Source organism: Idiotropiscis lumnitzeri, chromosome 13 (genome assembly GCF_059441095.1).
Source record: "Idiotropiscis lumnitzeri isolate Australia: NSW breed Sydney's pygmy pipehorse chromosome 13, RoL_Ilum_1.0, whole genome shotgun sequence".
In the NCBI taxonomy this organism is placed as follows: Eukaryota; Metazoa; Chordata; class Actinopteri; order Syngnathiformes; family Syngnathidae; genus Idiotropiscis; species Idiotropiscis lumnitzeri.
In genome coordinates, this window is record NC_142403.1 from 13,439,150 (window position 1) to 13,465,003 (window position 25,854).

The 25,854-nt window shown below is 43.5% G+C and overlaps 1 protein-coding gene across 1 annotated transcript; it reads left to right on the forward strand.

The window, feature by feature from the left end:
* fgf22 (fibroblast growth factor 22) lies at positions 1-25,854 on the forward strand. Its single transcript, XM_088312309.1, has 3 exons — positions 1-996; positions 22,937-23,040; positions 25,069-25,854. Exons 1-3 carry the CDS (start codon positions 639-641, stop codon positions 25,261-25,263), a joined length of 657 nt encoding a protein of 218 aa, XP_088168435.1. The 5' UTR covers positions 1-638; the 3' UTR covers positions 25,264-25,854.

The following is a 25,854-nucleotide window of genomic DNA, read 5'->3' on the forward strand; positions in this document are numbered from 1 at the left end:
GGCTGGTTGGTTGCACGCAGCAGAGCGTCAGGCCGTCGGCTTAATGCTTCACTGCCCTGTGTGAGCGAGCTTACACGCACTCACCGGCTGCCGCTCACTCTGACACATATACACAGGCTCTCTCCCTCCCTCTCTTGGTAACACACACACGCTGACACACAGTCAGTCATCAACCCTCATTCAACTCCCTCCGAAGCCACGGGTCAGCAGCTCAGACAGGCACCTTGTTCCTCCCCAGCTGGGAAGAGCAGACCATCGCAAGGTGCACACACACACACACACACACACACAGATCTATACACATCAATATATGTATATATAAACACAAACACACAAGCAACATCCTTCAGGACTTTTTATCCTTTCAACGGGAAGGAGGAGAGCGGACAAGCAAGCAAGGAGAATGGAACTTTCATCAAAAGAAGAGATGTGAAAGGAGTGGAGAAAGCTACAAGAAGATGACAACCTCTGGAGGAACGTTGCAGTAGGAAGCGCTTTTGTCACAGATCCACATTTCGGGGGGTCTCCCGTGAGCGGGCTTGCCCTCTGTTCTCAGGACTCTCTCACCGGGACGTCTCCCATCCATCAGCATGCCAGCAGCTCGCACATTAAGGTGCACCCCGGGAGTGTGACCCACCATGTGCAGATGGACGCCTTCCGTTGCTCAACTCCATTCGCCTGAACCCGCTCCTGATGCCACGGCCTTGGCCAGGCGACGGCCCCCCCCGCAGCCCAGCGCGGCCTCCTTCTGCCTGGCATGCCTGGCCTTGCTGCTAGCCGCCACCGGTGCCTGCCCTCCCGGGCTGGGGCACGAGCCCCTTCAGATTGTGGCGGGCGGCACGAACTGCTCGTGGACATTGGAGAGGCACGCGAGAAGTTACAATCACCTGGAGGGCGACGTGCGGCTGCGGCGGCTTTACTCAGCAAACAAGTTCTTCCTGTGCATTGACAAGACTGGCAAGGTGGACGGCACACGGCGGAAAAACTACGCAGATAGTAAGTCCCTGACGCAGCGTTGCAGCCGGTGCCTTGTGACGTTTGACTTTTATGCTTGGACTTTCTTATCTGCTCTCTTTTATTGCTGTTCATGAGGGATATCCTGCAGCTAGATCATTGCTCAGCTTCTCGTGTTGTGTTTGGAGCAGGCGACGCAGGTTGCTAGGTAAGCCAAGCACATTCCGGTGTGGATTGAGGCTCCTCATGGGACACCCGGTGCGGCATTTATTTTCTTCGAGGCAAGACATTGGCCATCAGTTGGGATGGGAAAAAACAAAACGCCTCACCAGGGATTAACATGTCAAAAATGTGATGAAAGTGAGTAGAAGGTATACATAGAAATACACTCTGAGGTCAATTTCTGTGATCATGGTGGTCACATTTTTGATGAGGATGCTGAGGAAAGTGGTCTGAATGTGGCTTTGCATGCATCCCGCGGGATCATCCTGGAAGAGCATGCCGTACTGTTTTAAAGTCGAGTGTTTTCATTTCCTAAACTTTCTTGCAACATCATTTAAGAAGTCAAATGACCTGAATTATTGCTAACTAGTCCTCCTGGCAAAAAAACATTGTTAAGACTTTTGAGCACAGTACTTGACATAAAAATTGGTATGCATGAGGTCGCGCTCGAGCCAGACAGGTTGTGTGCATGCAAAGCTTGCGGTTTGGAGGACACCTGAGAAGTGCAACGGCCGCACCTCATTGTGTCCATCAATGGATGTCTTTCAGACATTTGACCAGGTCAGAGGAGCTGACTCATGAGCTGACCTGGCCTCCGTGTCCGTCACTCCCTGAGTGACAGGCGGGGCCCACTGCAATGCCTTGGACTGTAATATTTATGTATTTGTTAATGGCTCTTTTTGAACACGACGGGGTGAGTCAGACTTTTTCCACATGGCTACCGAGATGGAGGGGAAGGAGCAGCTGTTGTGTTTAAAGCTACTCACGGGCTTGTTGCCACTGTTCCAAGCTGTGAGTGACATTCGCTCACCTGCCCAAATGCGCCACCTGAAAATCTCTTTCACACTTACACAAACTTGTTTGGGATTCAAGTTGAGGTGACTTTTATTGACAGCGTTAAATTGGGAAGTTGAATGTTGTCTTTTGGGATTCAAAGTCGTGTACGCTCACTCATCAATTCATTGCCAAAAGGTACGATGAGATTTTTATTATTTATTTTTATTTTTTTTCAGCATGCAGAGCAGAATGATACCATATGGGCGTCATTGAAATATTTAAGGAGTCATGGCTAGAAATGACCAAAATAATTCTTACATGTCGTGAAATATATGCAGGATTAACATCTTCTACTGTTTCTTTGTTTGTTTAGTTATGACGGCTAAATTGCAATTCATTACAACTGATCTTGGCATTTGCAACTGGGTAAGAAATACAGTAACAGATCCGTTTAAATATAATGTCAAACATTTGCCTGAGTACTTGTGATGTGGCAGAATTTACCGTGAAAAATTATATTAGAATCAAGTTTATTCGTAGATTTTTAAATCTCTACTCTGTATTAAATATAACAAGTGTACAGTCAATCTGAAAATCCACGTATAATTAACCCCCATTGAAAAGAAATAAATATAAATAAAATCAGCATATATTCAAATCCATGGCTGCAGAATTGCGAGTTTGCAGGGGTTCGACTGTATGAAAAAGAAAAACGGCATAATTTGTCCACTCGTTGCCTCCGCTGCCCCTAATGCAGCCAATGACCGTTCGGGCAAATATCAGCAATAATCAGTGCTTTGAAAGTAGAAAAATGTTCCATGTGTAGAGATAAAATACTACAGCAATTGTTATTAGTAGAACAGTATAGTAATTGATATTAAAATCACTGTTCAACAGAGCCAGAAGCTTTCAAAAAGTAATCCTTCACCCTCGTGAATAATTAATTCATTAATGTAGCCTTTGTCAAATTTCCATTTGTGATTAAAACACTCTTGGTTTATCTAGGGCCTTCGTCTTAAAACTAAAATACAGTCAATTATTTAAATAATCATTTTCATAAATTGAGGATGGACATAAAAAAATGTCGTGTAAATCCCTCATGACTCTTTTGTAGGGCTATTTCATAAATTGTTACACAAAAAAAAAAAAAACCACGATGATTGCTAACTTTTGGCTTGACCACTGAGGGGGTCGCCAAAGCAAGTCACTCGCATAGTTTGTCAGAAAGTCGGAAATAACTCTTCCTGGACTCCAACTGCAGTTGTGAAGCATGCATTATTTTGGAGACACTCTGCTAATAAGATAAGGTTTGATAAGATAATAATTCATCTTCAATGTTGTATTACTCGCTTGCACGGTCGGTGAGTTCACTTTACGACAGCAAAGGCCAAAGAGCATGCATTAACGGGTCAAGATATTATTGTGTTTGTTGTCACGATAATAAAATAGCAAATAGGCTCACGCTACGTGAGACAAATCAAAGATAGATAATTGCGCGGGTGTCACACGAAACATAAAATATATCAAATGGAATGGAAATTGAATTTAATGTCGTCATTGTTCGTCACAAATACAGAGCAAAAAAAAAAAAATCATTTTAAAGTTTCGGCCCGTCTACACAGGAGCATAAAGCCTGACAGGTCACCAAGTGTTGACATTTTTAAATTACACCACAGCCATGGCAACTGCAGGTGAATTATTTTATGAGTGTTTTCAAAACTCTTATTTGTATTTTAATGTTATTATGAACTTTCAGAATATTCGGGATTGAAGAAATTTACAAACAAAAAAAGGCATGCCTTCCTCTGGCTTTGGTTTGTTATTCATGTGTGTACGGTTGGCTGGCATCAAACAATAAGACGTATTCCTGATGTAAAACCTACACGAGTGGTTTTTGTCGCCGACTTTCATAATCCGAACCTTACACCAATCTTAACCCTACTCTTCTCAAATCCTAATTAACATCAGCCTAAACCCAATTCTTAGACAACCCGAAAATCTAACCCAAACCTGACACCTGATCCCACACTAACTGCCAAAACCAAACACCTAACCCTAACAAAACCAAATCATAACTCAATTTAGGAGGGATCCTAACCACACTGAGTGGCGTCAACCTGAGGGTGCGTTAGGTGTTGGGGTTTCTTCCAACTTTTGTACCAGGCCTCGTTGGCCCAAAATTCTGGCTGGGAAAATACGAGTCTGACCCCGGACGTTGGCCGGAAAAATAGTGTCTCATGGTCGGAAACAGAAGGCAGACGGAGACCATCCCTGGCCGGATATCCATCAATTGGAATTTGGAATTCCGAATTGAAGGTCCAATTACGGTGCCGGTGGAATGCCCATTCATTCGGACAACCACACCCAAACACTTAAACTTGCCCTAAACGTCATTTCTTTTTTAACCCCAACCATGCTTTAGCGGTGTTGGTTTCAGAATGTCACGCCCTTGTTCAGTTCAGCCGTCATCCTCTCATTTCCTTTTCTGTAAAGAAGCTTTCCCCTCTGAGGATGTACACGGCAAGATGAGCCTTGCCCCAAAGACCCGGCGGTCTTGTCAAAAGCTCAACTTGAACATGCGGTCGCATCTCATCATGCCACATGAAGCGATTTATTCAGCAACAATTAGGCGCCAAGGCTTTCAATCAGACTTAGAGCCTATTGACCCAAACAAATTCTTGATACTGATACGCTAGCACGGCTGTAGATTAGAGTGGGAGCTCGTACATATTTAATGACCACAGCGGTGAATCGGATACCAAACCAAGTCAGATCCTCAGCTCCCGCAACAGCTGCTTTCGAAGCCGACCCATCTTGTGTCCCCATCACCACCACCACCCCCCCCCTCGCTGCTATGGGTCTTGTCGCCCGCGCTTGCACACCACTCAGTTTTTCCAGCACGCTCTCAGGTGCAAAAACAGTTGGAATTAGTCAACAAGCAATGTGGTAACTGACGGCTGGAAAATATTGTATCAATCCCAGCGGAACAGTGGAACAGCTGAGAGAAGAGGCCACAGGGAGGAAAAAGTGGCATTTGATGAGGGCTTGAGATGAGATTGAAAACAAACATAAAAAAAAAAAAAAAAAAAAGAGTAGTGGATGTCTTGAGTTACAGATTATGATGAAAGAGCCTTCAACTCCAGATTGATGCGTTCTTTTCAGAAACCCTTGTCAGAACCAGAGCGGTCTATCAGCATATCGCTTACCTCTTCAAAGTGCTCGGCGGAAGATGTGGCTGCCTTGCCTGTGCACACATGCGCAAATGTACACAAACATACACTCCAATGCACACAAACACCACGGCTTCGGGTTTCTGCGTCCTAATGGTTATTCACACCGGCGCGTGAGATGTGAGCTAACCTATCTGGTATTTGGTAATAAAATAAATCTCAAAATAAAAATGCATGGATGATTCGCTCTTTTTCTTATCGCCCTGGTGACCTACTTTAGCGATCTTTACAATTGCTGGGCCATCGGTGCCACTTCTTGTTTTGCATGAGCACGGGCCTCGACGTTCATGTCGCTGTTTAAATTTGCGTACATCTATCCGTCATCCGTCCATTCATATGATCGGTTATTGTCATTGGAGTCAAGACAACTTCGGGCAAGAGATGAGGTAACCATGGACTCCTCACAAGTCCACCATGTTGTCCATTTATTCAAATGAATTGAAATGCAAACATTTACTACCATTGACGGTTATAGACGTCAAAGATCAATTTTTTTTAACTGGGCAGGTAGTGAATGAAAAATGTAGAACAAACAGAATTGTGTTAGTGTGTAGCGTCAGATTATATCTTGCAAAAGTCGGACTACTACCACTGTCAATAATGGCTTAAAAAGTCAGCTTTCGAATAAACGGACGTCAAACCAAAGCAACCAGACCAGCTAAAGAAACAAAGTGTCACGTGATCGCTAGAGTTGCTAAAAATAACGACCCTTGATGTGTTTTTCTATTGACATGCGTATGTTGGGGAAAACACACACCCCGTGTTTACAAGAGGCAGGTACGCGTCATATCCTGTCCCAGGTCATCGGCTGTTAATTAGACAGCTGCGAAGCCCTGCCCAGCAACAGCTTTATAATGACTTGCATTAACAAATCGTAAAGCTGAGAAGTCATAAAAATAAAAAATAAAAATACACCGGAACAAGAGTTGCAAGTACGCAGTTTTCGGACTATATAATGGCGTGCGAAATGGCATAGGGTGTTTTGTTTTTTTTTGTATGAAACTCATTAACCCTGAGCAAAAAGTTTTGAGCTCGGTTCTGATCCAACATCCTAGGAACTCTTGCGTTGTGTTTACTAACTTTCCCTCAGTGTGCAGCATCTCTCGGGTTTTCTGAGTTCACATTTGAGTTGGATGGCGCCCAGAGTGTGAGTGCAGGGGGGGGGGGGGGGGGGTGAAGTGTTGGGGGAATCTTCCACCCTGATGAAATATGTTGTGGAAATGAGTCAAACTTGTTTTAGACGTCCGCCAAGCACTTTGGCCAAGACAAGAGTGGTGGTGAGAGGATTCTCATGGTGTCAATTGGATGGATTGTCACAGTGAGTGGATGATTCGACTCTGGCGACTGTGAAGAGGACATTGAGTCGGAATTGATCCCATGCCAGGTGCACGAACCATGACATGACCAATGGCACTGGGATGATTCTGTCAGTCATAAAAGGGAACATATGATGGAAAATTGAGTTTTGAAGTGCTAGTACACACTCATTTTGGGTTTTTGGGAGTCACGTTGAGTTTCTCCACCCATGACTTGGCAAAAATTCTGAACTAACCAGCTAACATCCTATTGTATAACTTGCTCTGGAGTCTCTCCGCTCACAATATGTCTGACTCCGGTTTAAACATACATGGCTGTACTTTCTCCAAAGCCATCTTTACATTTGCACATGCCACCGTAGAGGCGAGTGAGAGCACAGCAGTTCATTTGCATGAGACGGGACAGCCTCCCCAAAACCGGCTGCTCTCAACCGCGAACACAGAAACATAGTCCCGGATTGATTTGCACGCAGTCGGTGTAGGCTCAGTTCCCATTTCGCGACTGTGACCGTGGACGTCTCCAGACAGCCAGTCCAAGGAGTAATCTCCCAATCCCTCGAAGACTGCCGGGATAGCCTCCAGCTCCCCGCAACTTTGAACTGGACTGATGGATGGCTATTCGAAACTTTCGGATATTGCTACTATACAGTCTACTACGATGACTTAAAGCGTATAATTTGATTTGTGACATAAGATGGTCGAGACTTGCCAGTAATTCGCTTGCAGCTCAAACAGGAACGAGTGACCGGATCAACGGCGGCCAAGGCCGCGAGGGAAGCACCTGGTTGAAGCGAGGGCTATGGTATTTCGCATCAGCGGAATACGCATGTTAATGAGGCAAGAAGAAGGGCAGGGGCGTGCTTTGCTCGGCATTGAGGTGGAAATGAAAGGCGAAGGGGAGTGTTGGAGCGTTTCCAGTTGCTCATTAGGCATTATGTAAGATTTTCTTTGGGGTTTCTCCAATGAGAGTTGATATTCCAAAACTGGGGAGAAATGTCATAAATCAATCCTGTCACCATCCCGTCGGAATGGAGCAGCAGATGATTATTGACCCTTTGCAAGCTGTTCCCAATATGAGAAGTTGAAAAGAACAGGCCGTTCCGGGATCGTTGCAGGACAACGGTGTCTGTATTGCTTTAATTAGCCGAGCATCCCTGCTTTCTGCCACGAGGGCGCCGGATCGTGAATGAACCCTCGAAATGTAGCAATTAGTAGCTAACAACCTTTGGCAGTCTGGCTCAGGCTCCGACGGAGGATTTACTGGGTTCATGATTGGGTTTATGGTGCGACTTTGGCTCCGGTACCCAATTCCACCATCGTTACATCCTGTGGGTGTGAACGTAACACAAAAGCGACACAACTTCACAGGGCTGCCAGCAAGACATGAGAAACTTTGAAGCAGTTGTTAAAACAACACGGATTTTCTGAGAGGTTATTTTTAATTTATGTAATGCTTTCTCACAAACCGTATAGTATGACAAAAAAATGACTTCTCAGTTACGGAGGAGTTTGCAAGCATGCATAGGCACGCGTGCCTAAATGTGCACGGTTATAAAATCTAAATGCCAGTGCTGACTTTTGTGCCCTGCTGGCGGCTGTTATCACATTGGACCGGTTTTATGACGAGTTAATATTGATTGACAATATCATATTAGTTTGATTTGTTCCTTAGGTTTAATGCTACCGTCCCATAAATGTTTTTGCTTCCCTGCAGCTCGATTTTCTAGGCATTCAATTCATCCCTGCACATCGAACAGATTTTTTTTTGTCAAGCACTAAATGACCTTGTAATTAGCATGTGAAGCCTTGCATTTTTTTGCACACATTAAAGCCTCGGTTAAGCGTTACACTGTCGTTATTAATATTTATTATTAGGGCTGTCAAAATTTTAAAGTAAATTTTTAATTTTCGGTAAAATATTTAAACTCTTTTAACTCAGTTGGATTTACTTATTATTGCATACTTTGCAAATATTGTGCCATATTAGCTGTCTTGAGCACGTCTCAGAACAAAACACCACTGGGCCTTGCAAACCAACACTGCTGGAGTGTGGCGCTTTTGTGCAATTTTGAGAACTGTTTTGAAGAAAAATGCCTGTAAAGATGTCTCCATTTCGATCGTATTCAAGAATCAAAGAAAGCTATTAGAACAGTCTTTGAATTAAATATACTTCATATTTGGCGATTTTGCATCAATTCCAAGATATATATATATTACATAATATATATAATATAACAAGCTTCGCAAAAAATAGTTGTTGAAAAATGTGATTAATCACGATTAATCATGGAATTTTTTTTTTGTGATTAATTAGTTAAAAAAAAAATCACTTGACAGCACTATTTATTATATTATATGCTATTTTCACAAGTTTTGGGACTTCCTAGCTTAACCTAGGATCTCAGGGACAACAAGAAAATAAATAAATAAATAGATCCCGATCACATCGAGCAAGCCAATCACATCTACTCATATCCGCGACACGCTTACTATGCTATGCAAGCAACATTGTGCATTCAGGGTACTTTCACAACGTCAGCAACTTGTAAATGCACCAATGGAATGTAATGCACCTGTTGCCCTAAAGACAGACATACCCCCCCCGCCCCCGCCCCCTCCTCTCCAGTGCTTTGTTTGATTTGGTCCATGCAGGAAGTAATAAGAGTCAGTAAGGCGTTCTTATGTGTGACATGCAGGTTGATCTTTAGTTTTTCTTTCCTATTATTATCACAGGTGCACAAGGACGTTCCATAAAGTCCCAATAGACTTTAAACGCTCTCTCGTCGCTGGCACACATAAACATAAATAGAGCTGGCACAACATGCAGGACAAATATTGACTCGCTGTCAGGCAATCAGGCCATAAAAATGTCAACTTTACAGGGCATGAAGTGCAGTAGATGTGAAATTGGTCAAATCGGTCACACCTCAGGTGAATCCATGCAACGTCATCTCCACAAAGTTTTTTTTTTTTTTTGGACACTTTTAGCTAATCACGCTTGCCTGTAGCGACAAAGCAGAAAACTGTTTAACATGCAGATAATTGCAAAACGTAGTTCCACGTTTTTAGAATTTGTGGTTTTTATCCACGAGCCTGCAGCTGCGCTACCAGATTTGTATGGCTTGAAAACGTACTGGAAAGTGTGTGTGTGTGTGTGTGTGTTGTGCACGTTACGGCCAGGAAATAAGTGGGCTGGTGTTCAAAGCAAGGAAAGATGCGTATTTGCTAGCTGCAGCGTAATGACAGAAAGTTGGGTGAGAACAAATGAGATTCCCCTTGAAAACGTAAAGGCTGTCAAGTTGCCTGTAAAGTCGTTAAAAAAAAATTTCATGAAAAGTCTGTTTGAATTGGTCCGATATTAGAGTATGTCAAATATAAAACAAGACTAACATTTTTGATTGTGGGGCAGGGAGGACACTTTCTTGAAAAAGCAAAGAGGGGAGATACAAAGAAAACGACTCAAAAGCATCTCAGACATGAGGAATGGTGTGGTTATACAAACTAACAAATTAACTTTCAAACCGTAACAAATCATTTTCACCTTTCTATTCTTGTGCCCGGCAGAGGTAATGAATAATTAAACCGACTACTTGCTCGAAATCAAAAACACATTTTCTTAAAGCCAGAAAGGTGGCATTTTGAACAAAAATTGTTTTTTGGTTTCCTTTTTTCTCATTTCCAGGGGCAGTTTGATTCCATAATTTATGCTACGGTGTTGTGCAACAAAAATGATGCTAAATCACAATCAATTATTATTTTTTTTTGTCTGTGGCCACCGCTTGGCACCAGAACATGAAACTGTAGCTCAATAACTCTACTACTAGTGCTCTGATTTCCTTCGAAGTCTATCTATAGTAAAATCCACTCCATCGCGCATTCCAAGAACACAGTCCCGGTATTTTGTATTTATTAATTTTTTTGGGGGAATTGTTATTAATTTCCTACTTTCCATATTTGCCAGCATTTTGCAGCGTTGTTTCGCTGGTCACTTCTGCTTTTCCCATGCTGTAATAACGCAATATTAGCGGAGTGGCATGCTATCATGAGTCTGGAGTGACTACAGTTCCCAAAAAAAAAAAAACATTGGTGGAGTCACTCAGGTATGCCCAAAAAAAAACCAAAAAAAAACCAGTGCTCTCCTTTAATATAGTAGACATGTTCAAATGTGTTTGTATTATTTCAAAAGTGTTTTAAAGACCCCCCCCAAAATAAAATGCCGTAAATGCTATCATAACATGCCTGGGGTTATTCCTATATATTGCAGATTTCATTTAGTGTGGGGGCAGTTCTGCAACGTAAACCCCGCCATTGAGGGAGATTTACTGTCCTCGCATCAAATCTCCCACTCAGAGCCCCTCCCAGCTTGGGTGGCACGTCACTGCTTGCAGCTTTTGATTTTAGGATGGCACGGCGCGCCCAATGAAATGCTCATAGTGTGAGATGGAACGAGTCATCAGGAAGATATCGAATGGAAAAGCGATACGCATGATCAGACAGCCAACAAGGAAGGGCCTGCTTTTTATGTCGGCTTTTGCCAAAAGGCAACTCTCTTTGAAGGCGTGCACACTTGGAATGCATGTGCCTGTGTTTATGCTCGCGTCATTGTGAGAGCATGAGGTGCACCCGAAACTGAAAAAGGATGTGCGCTTCCTCTCCCAAATGACTAATTTGAACCAGACTGTAACTCGCCATCCGTTCACGTACGTGTGCGTGCAGATGTGAGCGGGTGTTTTTCCCATTTTCGGAGGGGACGTGCTCCTCATTAGGAGACACGCTCCGAAAGCACTAAGCGTCGCACTGGGACACTCGGCCATCTTTGTTCGGATGCCTCACTCGCGGAGTCATGTTGCCAATTGCGAACCTCATGTGAAAGGTGACGCCAACTTCCCTCTCGACAGACACTTCATTAGGCACCCGCCGCTTCTGCGATCCAATGTGAGAACATTGACTAACAAACGACAGCAATGCGCTATTTTGCGAGTTTGTTTTGGTGTGTACTTTTCGAGCCATCATTGCCTCTCTCCTGCTGCCTACCTGACCCGTCCCCCCCCGTAACGAGTGGGACGGGGGGGGGGTCAAGGCCGTCTGGCCAGTGGAGCAAGTGACAGCTTCGACAGAGTCCTGACCTCTGTGACCTCTCAGCGTGCCCGTCTCATTTGAATCATGTAAATGTGGGCATTCTGTGTCACGTCTGTGCTCACTAACTGGAACGCACCTGTGCATCACGCATACCCTTGAAGATGGCACTGACATTGAGTTTGGAGTGTTGGAGTAGAAAACCAGTTAGAGAGAGGCGAGATGCTAATTTTTGATCAGCAAGCATGTTGTATCGCAACCAAAAAAAAAATCAATGGGAGCTCTTGATTTGACAAAGTGATAAATAATCCCTGCAGACTGAAATCATATCGGTCCGAAATGCCTTGGCATTGATCAATAAGTAATAAAATATCGAGGTAAAGCCAGCGTAGCAATTGCTAATGGACCACGGCTAATTCAATAATTTACCGGTAGTTAAAATTTATTGGATTGATTTTACATGAAACTGCAATGCCTTGCCTTAAATAATAATAATAAATAATATCTTTGACAGTGGCTTTTAAATCATATAATTCAAAATCTAAAGGATTCTTGCTCTGATATGGTGCAGTTAAGAAATATTTTATTATTAATAATAATAATTTTGATTTTATATTTCATCCAATTCAACATGTCATCTTCCACACCGCTTATCCTGTCCAGCCGTCTCTTAAATGCAAAATTTCACCGAGCTATCCCCGAGAATAGTCGTGGTTTACTGCATTGGAAATTCCTCATGCACAGGTGCCATCCTGTGACCTCCGATGGCAATGTTCCACCATTCCGCGTCAGTGCCGTTTACACACACCAATGACACAGAACAAAGATGGAAAAGTGCGGGCAGCGAAAAAGACGTACGACTGACATATAGTAAAGTGACTGTAATTTACTCCGGGAAAAGATTGCAGCAGAACGGGATGAACGCCAGGCTCGGGAAGCGTGAACAAGCCCTTTGTTTTCATCTGATTACCTTCCCGCGTCCCGAGTCCGGGCACCGCCGCCAACGAAAAGCAGCCACAGACGCAGCAGCGGCACGCCAGCTTTCTGCAATTTAGCGGCACGGGGGGAATGACCTCAGACTAATGTGGATTCCACCATCCTGGCCGCTATTCCCAGGGCAGCAACGTGCAGGAAACTGCAGAAGCCGCGTGAGTCACAAAAGCTCTCAGCGGGCAGATCTGCTCGTAACTATCTGTGAAGCCTTTGATAGGCGGCCGCTGCCTTGTTGTGGATGTGATGCATGATTTGGAGGCACTTTGCCCTACCCCCCCCCCTCCCTGATTAAAGAAAAGGCCTCTTTAGTTGGGAAGATTGGTACCACACAGGCACACACTGTTGGCCTTCGTTAACCTTTTTCACCCCCGCTATCCATCATTGCAGCCCGCTTCTCCCTCAGGTTGTCCTCTAGTTTTACGCCCCCATGTGCTTGTAAATTTGGAGTTTGATCATCAGAGGGCCTTCCCAGAGGTTCCTTTGCGTACTGATTGAAGTGCCGTTAAGTACAATCACATCTTGTGGGGGGGGGTTGGCGTTCAACAGGACGTGTGCACTCATTACCGCTGATGAGGGGGGTAAATACCTGCACAGTTGCTGTTCAACTTTCAAACTTTAAATCAAGGAGCATTTGAGTTTTTAGAAAGTCTCGCGAGGCCCATTTTGATATGCATTCAAAAATTCAACAAAATGTTGCAGGTGTGCGTTCATCAGGTATGTGACTGGCCCCAATCTATGGCCGCCATAGATTGACCACCCCTCTTCTGAAGGTTCCCGCCGTTATTTCAGTGCAAACACACACACGCAGACAATTTAACCCCCCTAAAACACACACACACACACACACTTCCAGCCCACTCAGACCTCTCCAGATGTGGCTTGCGGAGTACTGGGTCAGTCTGTCTGACTGGGGGTAAATCAGACGCAATAATCTGTTCTGCGAGGGGACTAGCAAGGGGGCGGGGGTAATTGGTCACATTTGACCCACGGCCCTGCGGACTGTGGGAACGCGGGCCTTATCTACAGCGGTAATTGGCTAATGAAACACTTCCGCAGCTCCTCCACTAGATTGTCATCCACCGGGTGGGATAGGGTGTGTGTGGCCAATGCGTGTGTGAGATGCTAAAGAAAATGACAGGATACGGAAGTGGCCTGTGGCCATCTCCACCGTTTTTATCAACAACATCAGTCTCTTAATGATACATTGACAGCACACGTGTGGTTGCCATTACGGCTTCCATCGAAGTCCGGATCACGGATGGTCAATGTAATTCCAATCATGAGCGATGACATATGGTAGGGATGTTTGTGCACTTGTATTTGACCTCAGCTATTCGGAGTACGGATGTCAGAAGTACCTGAAAATGGAGCGGAAAACATTTCCAACAACCCCCCAATTAATCTCTTTCCAGTTTTTAACACAGTGACATTTTTCGGTTGCTCAGTGAAAAATGTGTGCATCCTAATGACAAGAATCAGGTGAAAATATCTTCAAGTACCGATTTTTATTATTATTATGATTTTTTTTTTTTTTTTTGCTGTTTGTTAGTTCATTCTTTCTCTTGTTACACGCTAGGTAACATTGCAAGACTTTTTAAAATGTTTGCGACTTGTTTGATGAAAAATGGTGGTTATTAATCACCCCCCCCCCCAAAAAAAAATTGACAAAAAATTACATAGGTCGATTAATTGAGGTAGTAAAATAAAAGCCTTGAAGTTCATCATCATCATCATATTTTCAATCATAAAAAAAATAATAATCGCATTTTGAATGGTTGCGGCATTGAATGAACAAGAAACATTTCGTCATGTAAAAATGATTCAGCCTTTGCGGAGGCCTACCAAGTGCCATTCACGTTGTTTTTACAGTCCCCTTGTTTTTCATGCCCACATCGATCAGAAGACAAGAAAAAAAAAAAAGCTTGGGCAGAGGGAAGTGTGTGTGCATGTTGTGGGGCTACTATAAGGGGAAAAAAAAAAGGCTAAAGTTACAGTGGTGAGACAATGTCTCCGAGGTCCCATCAAGTGAGCCATTCATGGATGCGGGCCGAGCAGTTTGTGAAGCCGGGCAGACCCTCCGATGGAGTGGGGCCCAGGGTGGCCTCGTCTTTTTGTCCCGAGATGACCCCTGCTCTCCTGCGTGGCCTCTGCGCCCCTCACCTGGCCTGTCCCAGCACTCTGGTAACAGGATACCTGTAATTTGCTCTAATGGCCTTTGAAAGAACCTGGCCGGGGCTAATCCCTGGAGTCTTTCTCCCAAGCAGCCCCGTTTGAAAAAGTTTGGGGGGGAGGGGGGCCTGAAGAGTCCTGAAAGAGGAGGACGGGCCCTGCAGATTGTATGTGTGGGAGAATGCCACCTCTTTGGGCCGGCGCTACGGCCGACGAGGGGACGTGAGTCGCCATTCAACGGATGCCCACCATGTGTCGCGTTCACGGGCTCCAAAGAGCTGGGATTTGTCGACGAGGTTGTCGCGCCTCAATGCCGCCAGAAGAAGGATGCACGTGGATTAACAAAGTAATCTGTATATATCTCCCACCATTGTAACTAATTGACATGAAGTCCAACATGCGTATTTACCATGACAGAGCACATGGAGAACAATAAAGGCATTAGGGCTGAATGTTTTGAGAAACAATGTATTGCGATTTTTCTGACAGATATTGCGATTTTAAAAGTATTAAATATTGGCAGACTTTTTTTTTTTAAATCAGTATGCCGCTAGTTAGTGAGACCTGATTCGTGAGAGTGGGGCACAAGAGTCCTTAAAAAAAAAAAACTGCAGCTCTGACAATCTCAAAATTACGTTGTTTGAGATCGCAATTTCGGTCCCAAAACGATAAATAGTTCACCCCTTGAAGATAGGCAAGCTGTGAAGTGTACAGATTTCTTTTCCAGGAGACCTCCTAGGGATCATCACTAAGCAAATCTATTTTTTTTTTTTTTTTTTAAGATGGGTTTCTCTTCGCCACACGCTGCACATCTTCAAGGGTAAAGACGACATTGTGTAAAGTCATGGCCCAATGAGCACACACTTTGTGTACAGTGTGATTTCCTTAGTGACAGCCTGTTTGCGTCTGCGAAATCTCAAGTGTGGAAGAAGAAAAGAGAGCAAAAATGAGGTGCACAAATAATCCTGCTTCTCGTTTCCTCTCCGAATTTGATTTGATTAAAGCAAACATGAGCACATAGCTGATGGACCCCTAACTGTCCAGGATTTCCGAGTCCAGTTACTTCCAGACAGTTTGATCTCCGTTTGGAGCAAGAGTTGGGAACAGCGGTTGAGCCACATACAGCCTGCCAGAACATTTGATTCGGCCCGCCTTATATTGCCATCGACTATATTTTTTCTTTTAAGAGCATATTTACCAGGAGCATAGATGAAGATGTCTTGAAGACAAAAGGCTGCTCACGGAGAACTAAATATGATTTTTTTAAAAATAATAATAAATCCTATCTCCATAATTCAGTATTAGGCCTGAACTGCACCAGAGTTCAAATGTCAAGCAAACCAAAACCCATCTTTTCTAGCCGTTTGCCCCTAATTCGTCCGCACACGAACCGTCTGTCTTAACCGCAGCAAATGTGAACGAACACGTACGAGCAGGCCGCCTCGGTTTCAGGTTCTTGCTTTCAGAACTATGCAGGCTCGCTCGCTTTACAGCTAGCCTCGCAGCTGTTGCTCGGGAATGAATAAATCATACCGACGCCTTGTGACACTCGATTGTTGTGAAACATGTTCAGAGGCCCGCCGCAGACGAAGGCCGAAGAGCGGACGGTTTTCCTGAAGCGAGAGGGAATGAACCATGTGAGGTTACAGACCGCAGACCGGCAGATGGGCGACAGGAAGGCAGGTACGGGATGAAAAGAGGGAGGGAGGTCTAGACCGGCAGCTGCTCCGTAACAAAGAGGCGCGCACACTCGTTGAATTACACACGACACACAAAGTATAACGTCCTCCGTGGCGTTGTGACACCGTTTGCACCACTGCAAACAAATCTTAACAGGCGGAACACACACTTTGTGGCGTCTTTGATCTCTTCAGGAGTTAGAATCTGCAGAGTCCTACTGGAACAAACTCCAGAAATATTGCGCAGCATCTTGAAATGAAATAAAACACAATAATGTACACTATCTGGTATCGTCAATGTATACATATCAATATAAGCGTAAAGTTGTCAGCGTTGACTTGACCCAGGAGCTTTCCACCAGCTATCATCAGTCGATTGTGAGTATCCGGTTTAAAAAAAAAAAAATGAGAGCATGCACGATTCCTGTAAAAGGACAGTTTATGGCCGGGATCAGTTTTCATATGGCACGCCGGTGATATCACCACTGGCCCAACTACATGCCACACGGTGGACATCTCAGTGTCCCAGTGCATTAGAGACTCCTTCATCTGTCAGCGAGCAATCAATATGGAGAGGACGAGGAGGGAAACATAAGTTGCCAGTTGACATTTTGAGAGCAGCCTCGGGCCAAACCAATTCGGAAGTTTTTGATCTTTTCGTCAGTCACCACAATTACAAACCGGGTCTCCCTCCGCGCAGTGAACAATGTCACCATTGTGCGTTACAGTGTTTTACATAACAGTGATGACAAATGATGATCATGTGACGTCCTTTGAATGCAACAACACGAACGACAGCAAGATCGCTTGCCAAGTGGCTTTTGTGGTTTGCGCTCTCGAAAGCGGGGGAACATACCAACAATCAAGCCAAAACTTCTTTTTTTTTGTTGTTTTTTCTGCCCTTGCGATTAAAGTCAGCAAAGGTCTGATTCTGGGACAACGCTGAAGAATTTGAGTGATTGTCCTGTGGTGTGCGGTGTGTCAAAAGTCATTTTTCCTCGCCAATCTACTCAGGCGGAAAAAAACAAAGATCTGACCATTGTTAATGTTAATCTTTTCAATATTTATGATTACAACCCCTCCTTCAAACCGTCTCAAGTGACTTCGCTGAATTACTTAATATCTGCTCCATTATGTTGTTGTCTCCGCATTTATAAGCTGAGAACTGTTTACGTACGGCGGCCTCCTTGCCGTGGCGCCAACGTCACATCCGTCTGTCGGTGACGGGAATGTCTCGCCCCACCTTGGTCCCATCTTTATTTCATTGAAGAGAAGCCACTATGTATGTCAAATTTTGAGCAAGAGTCAACCGGTAAAGATTTGCGCGCGTTTGCAGACGTAAAATAATCTCGATATTAAATAAATTAATTTTATTTTGATTATTTAATCTTCAGGGTGACTGCTGGCCAGCCGCCGCTGAGTATCAATCTTTTGACCAACAAGGCAGCTGCTGTCAAACTTACATGAAACACCTCATGATCATAAATCAAATTGAATCCTTGTGCAGTGAGAAAGACACTGTCCGCTCACATGAATCAACTCGCTCTAGTGAATTTCAATTCCAGCTGCTAATCCAAAATTGTCACAAAACGCGTTCTTGTTCGAACAGTCCTCGGAAGTCACGAGAGTCCAATCAGCGGTTAAGTTCCCGTCCCGCGGCACCTGTGCAGGCCTCCTCCGCTACGTCCGTTCCCATGGCAATCTCTCAAGGTGTTTAAAGCAATACGGAACCATGCCGCCTTTGTGTGCGCCGATCTACACAAGGCGGCCCGTTCTCGCCCACTACCAGAACCTCGGAAAGGGTCACGGCTGATCAAAGGTGCTGGTCACAGCCATTAGGCCCGGCGGCCCGAACCCGACATGAAAAGCTGCTATTTTGTAAAGGAGGGCAGAAGGAAAAGAGGAGAAAAAAAAAAAAACAGGGCCCTCTTCGTTGAAAAAGCAAGCAAACTGTGAAATAATTGAAAAGGTGTGTCAATCAAGCACAGGCGCACAGCGGGAACGACGAGATTCCCAGGCTCGGCTCTGGTCGAGCACTGAGCCATGGAGGGCTGCTCAAGGGGGCAACCCGAGAAATTAAAAGAGCCGGCGAGGGAACAAAAAGAAAAGTAGGAGGAAAAAAATGTGTGTGACTATTTTCTGCTATTCTTCCACACTTTGTGTGCTCTATTGAAAAGTTAGCTTAATAAGATCTTGTCTTTACCTCTCAGGTGAGTAACAAAGACCCTCCGACCACCCTCCCCAACCCAAGCACCACCCCATCTTAAAAGCAGCACCTTCACTGTGTACTCTCTTGCACCCCCCCCCCCCCTTCTCCTCCTAGCCCCCCCCCCCCCCCCTTCACCATGAGCGGGACAAAAGGGAAGGAACCCCATGAGAGTTTCATTTGCTTTCCTTTCTGCCTTTTTCCCCCCTTTCCAAGGTCAGAAAAGGCTTGAATGATCTGACGATGGGCTAACGTCCAAAAAATGGGGGATGGAAAGGAAAAGAAAGAGTATTAAATTTTTTGGAAAAAAGACTTCAAAATCCCCATAGAAGGGGAAATAAATGGCGAGTGCACAGTTGACTGGACATGTATAGCGCGGGATTTGCTTGTAATGGCAGCTTGAGCTTATTGACAGTCCCAGCCAAAACATGTCAAAGGTTAAGAGATCTCCCCAATTGCAAGTGGGAAGCCAAAAGCACCTTTTTTCACGAGCTCAATGGGGCCATCAGTTGATACTTGCATAGCAGAACACACTGAAGAAGGGCCCTTCACTCTCCAATGCCACTAAAGAGCAAACAGCTAATTGGACTCCAGTGTTTCTTCTTTTGATATCGTTTAAAAGACTTGCGTTTGTGCCGTTAGCTTGTGGACTCTTGGGAAGAAAAATGCCATAAGCCGTAAACCGCAACCTCGAGGACACTTCTCTCTTACTCATACACTTCAATAAGGTACTAAACATGTTTTTAGAGTTATAATTACCCCAATGCCACACTTAAAGAAAAAAAAAGGATTCATAGAAGAATAGGCTCCACTGAGACGAAAAATGAACATAATAGCCCAAGTGAGATTATATTTGTCATCTGTTGGAAAAAAAGGCTTTGAGATTTATTGCATGGATAGGAGCAAATTCGAATACAACTCACGATTATGATGAACGTGGTTGCTGTAATTATTGGGAGCCCTGCACTTGTTTCTCTTCAATGAACCGGTTTCATCCTGGGGCAATTTCGCATTCAGTCCGTCATTTTTTTTTCTTGGTCGCCATCATAAAGACAGGATGTTGGAAATAGAAGAAGGGGATTGGGTTCCTTTGGAAAATCTGGATATTGTGTCTTGACTATAATCCAGAACACAACTCAATTTTGAAGGCTTCATTTAAAAAAAAATATATATATATATATATATATGTATATATAAAGTTTTGCGAAATTTCCTTTTTTCTGTTTTGAAATTTGACCAACAAAAGCATTTGCAGTACAGCTTTTACCATGCATCTTAATTTATAAATATAAGGAAAAAAAGCTCCACCTGTTTCTGAAGTTAATCCTTCATTCATAAATAATATACTACAAGGTTACATATATTATTATTATTATTATTACAAAAATCTAATGTGCTAGAGAAAATAGAGGGCAGATTCAGAGCAAAAAAAATTCCAAGCAGTTTAATTTCAGTTATCATTTAAAAAAAAAAAAGAAAAAATGTTGATCAGTGTAATGATTCAGTTAAAATAAGTTGAACCTAAAAGTTAAACAAAACTGAACTGTACTCAAGTAGTAATTCTCGTACATACCACACGAGGAAGACAGTAGTCTACAATCCAGAATTTCTTTATTTTATTATGATTTTACATCAACTACACTTTAAATTTTAATAGAAAGCCATTTTGAGTCGTGTTCAAGCTGTTTAACGTAAAGGTGAAAATGTGGAAGCATTTGCCAAATCTAGATTGTGATAAACATGCTTCCAACTCTCCTACTGTGTGTGGGACGTCGAAGCAGCAATTACTGCTGGCAGCACTTTCAGGCACCGGCGATTTTCATTGGCCTGGACTAATCCCCCATAAATCCTTGCAGCGCTCCAATCGCCAGCCGGGCCTCGGCTAATTGCTTACGAGTCGCTCACACGCTCCAGGTGCCACCGGAGCACACCCGGTGTTTGTAAACACGGCTCGTAAAGACGGAAAAAAAAAAAAAAAGAACAAGAAAAGAGGAGTGCTGCCATCAAAGTGTTAAGTGAGATGATCAGAGGCAGCGGAGGAATGATGGGGGTGCAGCTGGACGCGTACCTGGACGGGGCTAATGGGGTATTCCCTGGCCTCCCGCAGCTGGAGCTCGTCGAGACCAAAGACACTCAACAGGAACTCCATGTGTTTGTTTATTTTGTCTTTTTGTTTTGGACTCTTTGTACTCGGTGGCGTCTGCGGGATGATCTCACCCGGCAGACATGACACGCTGAAAACGGGACAGTTTGAACATTCAAGCACATTCTTTTCTTGTAATATTATTTTCACACTTTATAAGACTAAAATAAAGAATTTCCACTCATAATAAGAAGAGAATTGTGATATGGTAACAAAGATGTTTTTCTCTTCACAGTCTTTACCCAAACAAATACGATTCAATAATCTTTGTCTCTAGGTGGTGAAGCAGCATGTGGTTCATTATTGAAGTTGATGTTTTTTTACACTGTAATCCAAGTGAACTGCAGTTGTACGTTTGTGATCACGCATCGGCTCAATGTTTGAGGTTTAAAGCCAAACGGCAGCTCTGAGAAGCGATTCAGACATCCTGCAAACAAATTCATGCAGAAAGTCCCGAAAAGGTCCAACATGCACAAATGAAGCAACATGTTCAGATGTAACGTGACCCGTTGGGACGTTTTGGATTGACATACAATCGCTCTTGAGTTGCTCAAATGCTGATCGTTTAACAAGTAACGGTTGATGACCGAGAAATGTTTTTTAACTCTGTTGCATGTACGGCGCATCAGAATTGTCTAATTTCTTTGCGGGGAAAGAAAATGAATGAAAAATCAATCAAATCATTCGGTTTGTTCGGAAACATTCGAATTATACTTTAACGCGGGGTCACTGGCAGTCCGTTAAACACAAAACCCAATTTGTTACAATATTTTATTTTGCAAAGTGACCGGCTTCTCTCAGTTACATCGGACTTTTGATGCATGTCAAGATGCTAATTGTCTTGATCGGATTACGCTAATATAAAACGCACCAGCTCGCAAAATTAGTAGAAAATAGACCATGTACGAAGCCCACTCTGTATAATATGCAGCAAGCACCCCATTTCCAAAAAAAAAAAGTTTTTTTCCGGGGGGGTTTTCGCAATTTTGTGCCATCCTTGAAAAATTATTTTTATGTTCTAGAGCCTTTTTGCACTTATTTTGCGGTTTGCTTCAAACGCTTTGTTGTTGGCTTCGGCTAATGGCGCTTTTATATATGCGTTGAGAAATGGATTCTCAAAAATAAAATGTATTAAGAGCCTGTATTTTGCATGTATGCTGTCCATATTTAAAATATGGATACACGTTCCTATGTGGCCCCCAGCAGTATTTATTAAAAATTGAAAAAAAAAAAATCTCATTACAGGTGTGGATATATTTTTTTTTTTGTCTCAGTTCTCGTCATTTTGCCATCTATTTCTACAGTAAAGAGGCATGTCGTTTTCCCAGTGGATCATTCGTATTAATTGAGACAGCTCCCAAATCTTTCTGTCTTGTGGTCATGCACAAGCCGCTGTTTTTTTATTTTTTTTGTTTTGTTTTTGGGGTGGCCCAGAGCTGACTTTTACGACTCCTTCATTTCGTGTCGCAGTGTCTCTCCAACGGCCCCTTGCAGCCTTTTCTCACTGATTCTTTAGCGTCAATTGAAATTGAAGCGACACAATTTCATCTTATTTTTCTTCTTTCTAAGCTATGATCACGCATGAGCAGCCACATCCGGATGCTTGTGTGTGCAAATAAAGCTGTGGGAAAAAGTCATCAAAAGGGACATCTTCTCATGCAGTAATTAGTTGTCATTCAGGATAAAGCCTTGGTTGCGCGCCGTATTTTATTTGATTTTTTTTGCATGCAGACAAAAGCCAGATCAAGCGTGAGCCACATGGGACTCGTTTGCAAGCCGGTGCCCAGAGGAAACAATTAGCCTGCAAACTTGCCATCTTATTCCCTGCGTTGCAGGAGCACTCGTGAGGCTGAAGCAGAGGCAGCATTTTTTTTTTTTTGTGGCCGTCTGTAAACAACTGCGGGCATCGTCGGGTTTTAACGGCCCCCGCCCCAAACAAATCCACAAGAATCACTCCTGTCCCGCAATATGATCTAATTCAACGTGTGTTGTATGAAAGCTTTGTGTCTGTGTGCTTTCTCTCTCTCTTGTATTGGCCACAGAGCATCTGGCATCCCATTGATTGCGCAGCTTTTGATGAGGAGCATGCACACACACACACACACACACACGCAAAAAAAAAAAAAAAAAAAAAGCTAACTGCGACTCTTGTTCTCTCTTTTATTTTCCAGGTCTGATGGAAATCCGATCTGTCAGTGTGGGAGTTGTTGCCATCAAGTCTGTCAGCACCGGGCTGTACTTAGCCATGTCCAAGAAAGGCACGCTCTTCGGATCGGTGAGTATACAAGCTGCCACCCTTTGGAGGGGGACGTCAGACATTTGTCTGTAAAATGTCCAATTTCCAAAATGAAGGCTTTAATTTATTCACTACCAGTCGAGTAAAAAAAAAAAAAAAAAAAAAAAAAAAAGGATCTTTGACGTCTTTAGCCGTCAATGGTAGTAAATGAGTTAATTATCCTTTAAAATGACATTTGACCTTATTTACTATAACTCCAAACACACACACAAAAAAAAAAAACATTTTGAATCAGGAAAAAAGGTTAATTGTATTTGAGTGTCGGCACGAACGTCATATGGCACAGCAAATATGATAAACCTTAAAAATGATTCATTTTGTGTTTTTCAAGGACGTCTCTATTCAGGGTGCGATGTTTACTTATTTTGGTGGCCCGACAACACTGGCCATGTTATTTTTCTCGCAACACCTGCATGTTACTTTTGACTTGGAACCATTTGCTAGTTAGCAGACTGGCTAAATTAATAGATTGACTAGACGAGATGTAGTGAAAGAGCAGCTCGCTACGCTGACCGAGAGTTGTCCGTGAGCACATTCAGTGTAAGGCATGTCTTGGATTTGATCAAAGAAACCTTGAAAAAAAAAAAAGTTGGGTTTTATCATCCAAAATGAGGGCCTTAAACCTTTAAGAAATAGAACTTAAGCCATAAATGCCCCGTTCAAAGGTCTTAAAAAGGCCACAGACTCAATAAACAAAATTGGAAGTTTTCTTTCCAAAACTTTGCGAAAGAATTTCACATTTGGAGTTAGCCTTCGCTCACTCTAAATTAGGCTTCGTGAAAAGAGGCGTCCATTCGGAGTGCGGCGTGACTTTTTCGTAAGCAGGGTGGAGGTCACTATTTTAGGGACTACGCTAGACCAGAAAAATGTTCACGTGGGGAAGGAGGATGCATCTATCTGCGGTGTTTGCCTTTTTTATTTTTATATTTATTTTTTGTTTTATCAAAGCAGCCTTAAAAAAAGGCCTTACATTTTATTATCCAAAATTATGGACTTAAATCCTTAAATATGAAACTTAAGCCTTAAATCCGCCAATTCAAAGGTCTTCAAGAGGTCACAGACTCAATAAAGAACAATTTTCTTTGGAGAGCTTTTCTAAAGTAGTCGAAGAAATTTGTAATAAGCCCGAACTCCAAATTTTGCATAGGAACTTTTTTTTTTTTTTTTTAAATGTCTGAATTGTGTCTTGGCTAATCCTGCAGCTCCCCGTTAGCTTCACCATGAGGTCACAGTGTTCCAGTCCATCACGGCCGTAACACCTGTGCTAGAGCAGCACAAGAAAGCCAAGCAATGACAAAGAACCACCTGGCCCCTTTAAAAGTCTTTGCGTGCCATCCTTTTTTTTTTTTTTTTTGTGCGGCGCACATTAAGCTTTTAAACGTATTCCCGCCTCTTTGTTTAAGATCAGACCAGAGGTGTGCGGTTTATCTCTGCAAAAAAACCAGACACGCAATCAGTTAGCGACCGAGCGATAAGGATCACCTTCAACTGGCTCCAAAGTGAAGCCGCTAAAACATCCCGCCGCACTTGTAGCATCCGCATGTTATCAACACACAGCGGCTCATACAGAAGAGAAGCATGATCTGATAAGAAGCGCTAAGCACCCATAGAAGAGTGGCTACGCTTTGTTTGCATTGCCTTCACACGTCTATTCAGCATGAAGCAAAACTGACAAATCGCAGAGGTCGGGTCAATGCTTGTTTAGTTTCACCCAAAGAAAAAAACATCTGCATGTATCATCACTTACAAAAATAAACACGATGGCTAGCAAATGTTAACATTTAAAACATGTGGACTTAGTACAGAGCCATGTTGAACACCACCAGTGGCATGTCATGGCAAAAAAAATCTGACATTTGTTCTACTAAAAATGTCCACCGTTCTTAACTTTGAAATGTTCAAATGTGACCTTGATACTAAATGTAAATTTTCCATGAAATCGGACAACAAGCTAGAAGAGAAGTTGTCCACGTTTATCATCGCTCACGCCTTCTGTCGTCCTTCCAGGTCAAGTACAACCCAAGCTGCAAGTTCAAAGAGCGCATCGAGGAGAACGGCTACAACACGTACGCCTCGCTACGCTGGAAGCACGGCGGCAGGCAGATGTTTGTCTCGCTGAACGGGCGAGGGAAGCCGCGGCGGGGCCATAAGGCTAGGCGAAGACACCCGTCCACTCACTTCCTGCCCATGCTGCCCTCCTAGCTCGCCTGCCATCACAAGCAGCCAAGCGGACATCTTCATCTCCCACCTTTATCCACCCATGTGTCACATATATGTACATTTGATCAGATTTGTATCGTTTATTTGTAGAGCTAGTTTGTGCTTTTAAGTTATTTTCCCCATGTTGAAAAGACTTGACAGTAGAGCGGTCCTTTTCTCGGGTGTGTATGCGTGAGTGAGTCAACTGGATTTTCCAACGTTCAACTGAAAAGCCCGGTTTTTCCTTCAACCCAATACGGACGATCAGTAGAAAAAAAAAAGTCTCACCGCTGCCTTGGATACTGGACTACTTCAGAGACCTCAAACCCAAAAAGCCTCTTGACTCATAGTGGACTACTAGCCGGTTTTAGATGAGTTGTCATGTTGTGTGCATGCACGCCTCAAGCGTTATCACTGTGTCTCTAATGCGTGCTCCTTCACTTGGGAATGTTCAAGTCAACTAACCTGTTTCCACATTGGCCACATTACAAACGTAGAAGCTGTCAGGTGCACTTGATGTGACACAGCAGCTACAGTTCCGTTCAAGCAATTTGTACACTAAATAAATGGTTCTTGCTAACATTTTCTCCACAA

What these genes read in the sequence shown, in the direction of transcription:
- fgf22 (XM_088312309.1), top strand. Translation starts at nt 639, where the DNA reads ATGTGCAGATGGACGCCTTCCGTTGCTCAACTCCATTCGCCTGAACCC. An exon ending in GCGGAAAAACTACGCAGATA is followed by an intron (nt 997 to 22,936) that starts GTAAGTCCCTGA and finishes TTTATTTTCCAG; the next exon opens with GTCTGATGGAAATCCGATCT. An exon ending in AAGGCACGCTCTTCGGATCG is followed by an intron (nt 23,041 to 25,068) that starts GTGAGTATACAA and finishes TCGTCCTTCCAG; the next exon opens with GTCAAGTACAACCCAAGCTG.